General features: G+C 45.3%; 1 protein-coding gene across 1 annotated transcript; it reads right to left on the reverse strand.

Moving 5' to 3' along the window:
* Positions 1-419: 419 nt before the first annotated feature.
* On the reverse strand, positions 420-9,804 carry LOC127641604 (UDP-3-O-acylglucosamine N-acyltransferase-like; the record flags this gene model as incomplete). The annotated part of the gene is made up of 4 exons (XM_052124584.1): positions 420-524; positions 4,666-5,060; positions 5,993-6,324; positions 9,433-9,804. Coding segments are annotated over 3 exons (917 nt in total), but the record flags the coding sequence as incomplete, so codon positions are not given.
* Positions 9,805-10,072: the final 268 nt, after the last annotated feature.

Consider the following 10,072-nt stretch of genomic DNA (forward strand, 5'->3'; position numbering starts at 1 on the left):
AACCCCTAAACGTAACACAACCCCTAAACACAACACAACCCCTAAACCTAACGCATCCCCTAAACCCAACACAACTCCTAAACCTACACAAACCCTAAACCCAACACAACCCCTAAACCTAACACAACCCCTAAATCCAACACAACCCCTAAATCTAACACAACCCCTAAACCTAACACATCCCTTAAACCCAACACAACCTCTAATCCTAACACAACCCCTAAACCCAACACAACCCCTAAACCCAACACAACCCCTAAATCTAACACAACCCCTAAACCTAAAACAACCCCTAAACCCAACACAACCCCTTATCTTAACACATCCATTAAACCCAACACAACCCCTAAACCCAACACAACCCCTAAACCTAACACAACCCCTAAATCTAACACAACCCCTAAAACTAACACAACCCCTAAACCCAACACAACCCCTAATCCTAACACATCCCTTAAACCCAACACAACCTCTAATCCTAACACAACCCCTAAACCCAACACAACCCCTAAACCCAACACAACCTCTAAACCTACCACAACCCCTAAACCTAACACAACCCCTAAACCTAACACAACGCCTCAACCCAACACAATTCCTAAACCCAACACAACCCCTAAACCTAACACAACCCCTAAATCCAACACAATTCCTAAACCCAACACAATCCCTAAACCCAACACAACCCTTAAACCCAACACAACCCTTAAACCCAACACAACCCCTAAACCTAACATAACCCCTAAACCCAGCATGATCCTAAACCCCACACAACCTCTAAACCCAACGTGACCCTAAACCCCACACAACCTCTAAACCCAACACAACCCCTAAACCTAACACAACCCCTAAACCCAACACGACCCTAAACCCCACACAAACTCTAAACCCAACACAACCCCTAAACCTAACACAAACCCTAATCCCAACACAACCCCTAAACGTAACACAACCCCTAAACCCAACACAACCCCTAAACCCAACACATCCCCTAAACCTAGCACAACCCCTAAACCCAACACAACCCCTAAACCTACACAAACCCTAAACCCAACACAACCCCTAAACCTAACACAACCCCTAAGTCCAACACAACCCCTAAATCTAAAACAACCCTTAAACCCAACATAACCCCTAAACCCAACACAACCTCTAAACCCAAAACAACCCCTAAACCCAACACAAACCCTAAACGTAACACAACCCCTAAACCTAACACAACCCCTAATCCCAACACAACCCCTATACCCAACACAACCCCTAAACCCAACACAACCCCTAAACCTAACACAACCCCTGAATCTAACACAACCCCTAAACTTAAAACAACCCCTAAACCCAACAAAACCCCTAATCCTAACACATCCATTAAACCCAACACAACCCCTAAACCCAACACAACCCCTAAACCTAACACAACCCCTAAATCTAACACAACCCCTAAAACTAACACAACCCCTAAACCCAACACAACCCCTAATCCTAACACATCCCTTAAACCCAACACAACCCCTAAACCCAACACAACCCCTAAACCCAACACAACCTCTAAACCTACCACAACCCCTAAACCTAACACAACCCCAAAACCTAACACAATGCCTGAACCCAACACAATTCCTAAACCCAACACAACCCCTAAACCTAACACAACCCCTAAATCCAACACAACCCCTAAACCCAACACAACCCCTAAACCCAACACAACCCTTAAACCCAACACAACCCCTAAACCTAACATAACCCCTAAACCCAACATGACCCTAAACCCCACACAACCCCTAAACCCAACACGACCCTAAACCCCACACAACCTCAAACCCAACACAACCCCTAAACCTAACACAAACCCTAATCCCAACACAACCCCTAAACGTAACACAACCCCTAAACCCAACACAACCCCTAAACCCAACACAACCCCTAAACCTACACAAACCCTAAACCCAACACAACCCCTAAACCTAACACAACCCCTAAATTTAACACAACCCCTAAACCCACCACAACCCCTAAACCCAACACAACCTCTAAATCTAACACAACCCCTAAACCCAACACAACCCCTAAACCTAACAAAAACCCTAATCCCAACTCAACCCCTAAACGTAACACAACCCCTAAACACAACACAACCCCTAAACCCAACGCATCCCCTAAACCCAACACAACTCCTAAACCTACACAAACCCTAAACCCAACACAACCCCTAAACCTAACACAACCCCTAAATCCAACACAACCCCTAAATCTAACACAACCCTTAAACCCAACACAACCCCTAAACCCAACACAACTTCTAAACCTAACACAACCCCTAAACCCAACACAACCCCTAAACCCAACACAACCCCTAAATCTAACACAACCCCTAAACCTAAAACAACCCCTAAACCCAACACAACCCCTTATCTTAACACATCCATTAAACCCAACACAACCCCTAAACCCAACACAACCCCTAAACCTAACACAACCCCTAAATCTAACACAACCCCTAAAACTAACACAACCCCTAAACCCAACACAACCCCTAATCCTAACACATCCCTTAAACCCAACACAACCTCTAATCCTAACACAACCCCTAAACCCAACACAACCTCTAAACCTACCACAACCCCTAAACCTAACACAACCCCTAAACCTAACACAACGCCTCAACCCAACACAATTCCTAAACCCAACACAACCCCTAAACCTAACACAACCCCTAAATCCAACACAATTCCTAAACCCAACACAATCCCTAAACCCAACACAACCTTTAAACCCAACACAACCCTTAAACCCAACACAACCCCTAAACCTAACATAACCCCTAAACCCAGCATGATCCTAAACCCCACACAACCTCTAAACCCAACGTGACCCTAAACCCCACACAACCTCTAAACCCAACACAACCCCTAAACCTAACACAACCCCTAAACCCAACACCTAATCTCTAAACCCCACACAAACTCTAAACCCAACACAACCCCTAAACCTAACACAAACCCTAATCCCAACACAACCCCTAAACGTAACACAACCCCTAAACCCAACACAACCCCTAAACCCAACACATCCCCTAAACCTAGCACAACCCCTAAACCCAACACAACCCCTAAACCTACACAAACCCTAAACCCAACACAACCCCTAAACCTAACACAACCCCTAAGTCCAACACAACCCCTAAATCTAAAACAACCCTTAAACCCAACATAACCCCTAAACCCAACACAACCTCTAAACCCAACACAACCCCTAAACCCAACACAAACCCTAAACGTAACACAACCCCTAAACCTAACACAACCCCTAATCCCAACACAACCCCTATACCCAACACAACCCCTAAACCCAACACAACCCCTAAACCTAACACAACCCCTAAATCTAACACAACCCCTAAACTTAAAACAACCCCTAAACCCAACAAAACCCCTAATCCTAACACATCCATTAAACCCAACACAACCCCTAAACCCAACACAACCCCTAAACCTAACACAACCCCTAAATCTAACACAACCCCTAAAACTAACACAACCCCTAAACCCAACACAACCCCTAATCCTAACACATCCCTTAAACCCAACACAACCCCTAAACCCAACACAACCCCTAAACCCAACACAACCTCTAAACCTACCACAACCCCTAAACCTAACACAACCCCAAAACCTAACACAATGCCTGAACCCAACACAATTCCTAAACCCAACACAACCCCTAAACCTAACACAACCCCTAAATCCAACACAACCCCTAAACCCAACACAACCCCTAAACCCAACACAACCCTTAAACCCAACACAACCCCTAAACCTAACATAACCCCTAAACCCAACATGACCCTAAACCCCACACAACCCCTAAACCCAACACTAACCCTAAACCCCACACAACCTCAAACCCAACACAACCCCTAAACCTAACACAAACCCTAATCCCAACACAACCCCTAAACGTAACACAACCCCTAAACCCAACACAACCCCTAAACCCAACACAACCCCTAAACCTACACAAACCCTAAACCCAACACAACCCCTAAACCTAACACAACCCCTAAATTTAACACAACCCCTAAACCCACCACAACCCCTAAACCCAACACAACCTCTAAATCTAACACAACCCCTAAACCCAACACAACCCCTAAACCTAACAAAAACCCTAATCCCAACTCAACCCCTAAACGTAACACAACCCCTAAACACAACACAACCCCTAAACCCAACGCATCCCCTAAACCCAACACAACTCCTAAACCTACACAAACCCTAAACCCAACACAACCCCTAAACCTAACACAACCCCTAAATCCAACACAACCCCTAAATCTAACACAACCCTTAAACCCAACACAACCCATAAACCCAACACAACTTCTAAACCTAACACAACCCCTAAACCCAACACAACCCCTAAACCCAACACAACCCCTAATCCTAACACAACCCCTAAACCTAACACAACCCCTAAACCCAACACAACCCCTAAACCTAACACAACCCCTAAACCCAACACAACCCCTAAACCTAACACAATCCCTAAACCCCACACAACCTCTAAACCAAACACACCCCTAAACCCAACACATCCCATAAACCCAACACAACCCCTAAACCTAACATAACCCCTAATCCAACATGACGCTAAACCCCACACAACCTCTAAACCCAACACAACCCCTAAACCTAACACAACCCCTAAACCCAACACGACCCTAAACCCCACACAACCTCTAAACCCAACACAATCCCTAAACCTAACACAAACCCTAATCCCAACACAACCCCTAAACCCTACACAACCCCTAAACCTAACACAACCCCTGAACCCAACACAACCCCTTATCTTAACACATCCATTAAACCCAACACAACCCCTAAACCCAACACAACCCCTAAACCTAACACAACCCCTAAATCTAACACAACCCCTAAAACTAACACAACCCCTAAACCCAACACAACCCCTAATCCTAACACATCCCTTAAACCCAACACAACCTCTAATCCTAACACAACCCCTAAACCCAACACAACCCCTAAACCCAACACAACCTCTAAACCTACCACAACCCCTAAACCTAACACAACCCCTAAACCTAACACAACGCCTCAACCCAACACAATTCCTAAACCCAACACAACCCCTAAACCTAACACAACCCCTAAATCCAACACAATTCCTAAACCCAACACAACCCCTAAACCCAACACAACCCTTAATCCTAACACATCCATGAAACCCAACACAACCCCTAAACCTAACATAACCCCTAAACCCAGCATGATCCTAAACCCCACAAAACCTCTAAACCCAACATGACCCTAAACTCCACACAACCTCTAAACCCAACACAACCCCTAAACCCAACACGACCCTAAACCCCACACAACCTCTAAACCCAACACAACCCCTAAACCTAACACAAACCCTAATCCCAACACAACCCCTAAACGTAACACAACCCCTAAACCCAACACAACCCCTAAACCCAACACATCCCCTAAACCTAGCACAACCCCTAAACCCAACACAACCCCTAAACCTACACAAACCCTAAACCCAACACAACCCCTAAACCTAACACAACCCCTAAGTCCAACACAACCCCTAAATCTAAAACAACCCTTAAACCCAACATGACCCCTAAACCCAACACAACCTCTAAACCCAACACAACCCCTAAACCCAACACAACCCCTAAACCCAACACAACCCCTAAACCTAACACAACCCCTAAATCTAACACAACCCCTAAACCTAAAACAACCCCTAAACCCAACAAAACCCCTAATCCTAACACATCCATTAAACCCAACACAACCCCTAAACCCAACACAACCCCTAAACCTAACACAACCCCTAAATCTAACACAACCCCTAAAACTAACACAACCCCTAAACCCAACACAACCCCTAATCCTAACACATCCCTTAAACCCAACACAACCCCTAAACCCAACACAACCCCTAAACCCAACACAACCTCTAAACCTACCACAACCCCTAAACCTAACACAACCCCTAAACCTAACACAATGCCTGAACCCAACACAATTCCTAAACCCAACACAACCCCTAAACCTAACACAACCCCTAAATCCAACACAACCCCTAAACCCAACACAACCCCTAAACCTAACACAACCCCTAAATCTAACACAACCCCTAAAACTAACACAACCCCTAAACCCAACACAACCCCTAATCCTAACACATCCCTTAAACCCAACACAACCTCTAATCCTAACACAACCCCTAAACCCAACACAACCCCTAAACCCAACACAACCTCTAAACCTACCACAACCCCTAAACCTAACACAACCCCTAAACCTAACACAACGCCAACCCAACACAATTCCTAAACCCAACACAACCCCTAAACCTAACACAACCCCTAAATCCAACACAATTCCTAAACCCAACACAACCCCTAAACCCAACACAACCCTTAATCCTAACACATCCATTAAACCCAACACAACCCCTAAACCTAACATAACCCCTAAACCCAGCATGATCCTAAACCCCACACAACCTCTAAACCCAACATGACCCTAAACCCCACACAACCTCTAAACCCAACACAACCCCTAAACCTAACACAACCCCTAAACCTAACACAACCCCTAAGTCCAACACAACCCCTAAATCTAAAACAACCCTTAAACCCAACATAACCCCTAAACCCAACACAACCTCTAAACCCAAAACAACCCCTAAACCCAACACAAACCCTAAACGTAACACAACCCCTAAACCTAACACAACCCCTAATCCCAACACAACCCCTATACCCAACACAACCCCTAAACCCAACACAACCCCTAAACCTAACACAACCCCTAAATCTAACACAACCCCTAAACTTAAACAACCCCTAAACCCAACAAAACCCCTAATCCTAACACATCCATTAAACCCAACACAACCCCTAAACCCAACACAACCCCTAAACCTAACACAACCCCTAAATCTAACACAACCCCTAAAACTAACACAACCCCTAAACCCAACACAACCCCTAATCCTAACACATCCCTTAAACCCAACACAACCCCTAAACCCAACACAACCCCTAAACCCAACACAACCTCTAAACCTACCACAACCCCTAAACCTAACACAACCCCAAAACCTAACACAATGCCTGAACCCAACACAATTCCTAAACCCAACACAACCCCTAAACCTAACACAACCCCTAAATCCAACACAACCCCTAAACCCAACACAACCCCTAAACCCAACACAACCCTTAAACCCAACACAACCCCTAAACCTAACATAACCCCTAAACCCAACATGACCCTAAACCCCACACAACCCCTAAACCCAACACCTACCTCTAAACCCCACACAACCTCAAACCCAACACAACCCCTAAACCTAACACAAACCCTAATCCCAACACAACCCCTAAACGTAACACAACCCCTAAACCCAACACAACCCCTAAACCCAACACAACCCCTAAACCTACACAAACCCTAAACCCAACACAACCCCTAAACCTAACACAACCCCTAAATTTAACACAACCCCTAAACCCACCACAACCCCTAAACCCAACACAACCTCTAAATCTAACACAACCCCTAAACCCAACACAACCCCTAAACCTAACAAAAACCCTAATCCCAACTCAACCCCTAAACGTAACACAACCCCTAAACACAACACAACCCCTAAACCCAACGCATCCCCTAAACCCAACACAACTCCTAAACCTACACAAACCCTAAACCCAACACAACCCCTAAACCTAACACAACCCCTAAATCCAACACAACCCCTAAATCTAACACAACCCTTAAACCCAACACAACCCCTAAACCCAACACAACTTCTAAACCTAACACAACCCCTAAACCCAACACAACCCCTAAACCCAACACAACCCCTAAATCCTAACACAACCCCTAAACCTAACACAACCCCTAAACCCAACACAACCCCTAAATCTCTAACACAATCCATTAAACCCAACACAACCCCTAAACCCAACACAACCCCTAAACCTAACACAACCCCTAAACCTAACATAACCCCTAATCCAACATGACGCTAAACCCCACACAACCTCTAAACCCAACACAACCCCTAAACCTAACACAACCCCTAAACCCAACACTAACTCCTAAACCCCACACAACCTCTAAACCCAACACAATCCCTAAACCTAACACAAACCCTAATCCCAACACAACCCCTAAACCCTACACAACCCCTAAACCTAACACAACCCCTGAACCCAACACAACCCCTTATCTTAACACATCCATTAAACCCAACACAACCCCTAAACCCAACACAACCCCTAAACCTAACACAACCCCTAAATCTAACACAACCCCTAAAACTAACACAACCCCTAAACCCAACACAACCCCTAATCCTAACACATCCCTTAAACCCAACACAACCTCTAATCCTAACACAACCCCTAAACCCAACACAACCCCTAAACCCAACACAACCTCTAAACCTACCACAACCCCTAAACCTAACACAACCCCTAAACCTAACACAACGCCTCAACCCAACACAATTCCTAAACCCAACACAACCCCTAAACCTAACACAACCCCTAAATCCAACACAATTCCTAAACCCAACACAACCCCTAAACCCAACACAACCCTTAAACCCAACACAACCCCTAAACCTAACATAACCCCTAAACCCAGCATGATCCTAAACCCCACACAACCTCTAAACCCAACATGACCCTAAACCCCACACAACCTCTAAACCCAACACAACCCCTAAACCTAACACAACCCCTAAACCCAACACCTAACCCTAAACCCCACAACAACCTCTAAACCCAACACAACCCCTAAACCTAACACAAACCCTAATCCCAACACAACCCCTAAACGTAACACAACCCCTAAACCCAACACAACCCCTAAACCCAACACATCCCCTAAACCTAGCACAACCCCTAAACCCAATACAACCCCTAAACCTACACAAACCCTAAACCCAACACAACCCCTAAACCTAACACAACCCCTAAGTCCAACACAACCCCTAAATCTAAAACAACCCTTAAACCCAACATGACCCCTAAACCCAACACAACCTCTAAACCCAACACAACCCCTAAACCCAACACAACCCCTAAACCCAACACAACCCCTAAACCTAACACAACCCCTAAATCTAACACAACCCCTAAACCTAACACAACCCCTAAACCCAACACAACCCCTAATCCTAACACATCCATTAAACCCAACACAACCCCTAAACCCAACACAACCCCTAAACCTAACACAACCCCTAAATCTAACACAACCCCTAAACCCAACACAACCCCTAATCCTAACACATCCCTTAAACCCAACACAACCCCTAATCCTAACACAACCCCTAAACCCAACACAACCCCTAAACCCAACACAACCCCTAAACCTAACACAACCCCTAAACCTAACACAATGCCTGAACCCAACACAATTCCTAAACCCAACACAACCCCTAAACCTAACACAACCCCTAAATCCAACACAACCCCTAAACCCAACACAACCCCTAAACCTAACACAACCCCTAAATCTAACACAACCCCTAAAACTAACACAACCCCTAAACCCAACACAACCCCTAATCCTAACACATCCCTTAAACCCAACACAACCTCTAATCCTAACACAACCCCTAAACCCAACACAACCCCTAAACCCAACACAACCTCTAAACCTACCACAACCCCTAAACCTAACACAACCCCTAAACCTAACACAACGCCTAAACCCAACACAATTCCTAAACCCAACACAACCCCTAAACCTAACACAACCCCTAAATCCAACACAATTCCTAAACCCAACACAACCCCTAAACCCAACACAACCCTTAATCCTAACACATCCATTAAACCCAACACAACCCCTAAACCTAACATAACCCCTAAACCCAGCATGATCCTAAACCCCACACAACCTCTAAACCCAACATGACCCTAAACCCCACACAACCTCTAAACCCAACACAACCCCTAAACCCAACACAACCCCTAAACCCAACACAACCCCTAAACCCAACACAACCC

The sequence above is a fragment of the Xyrauchen texanus genome, unplaced genomic scaffold (assembly GCF_025860055.1).
Source record: "Xyrauchen texanus isolate HMW12.3.18 unplaced genomic scaffold, RBS_HiC_50CHRs HiC_scaffold_1139, whole genome shotgun sequence".
Taxonomy (NCBI): Eukaryota; Metazoa; Chordata; class Actinopteri; order Cypriniformes; family Catostomidae; genus Xyrauchen; species Xyrauchen texanus.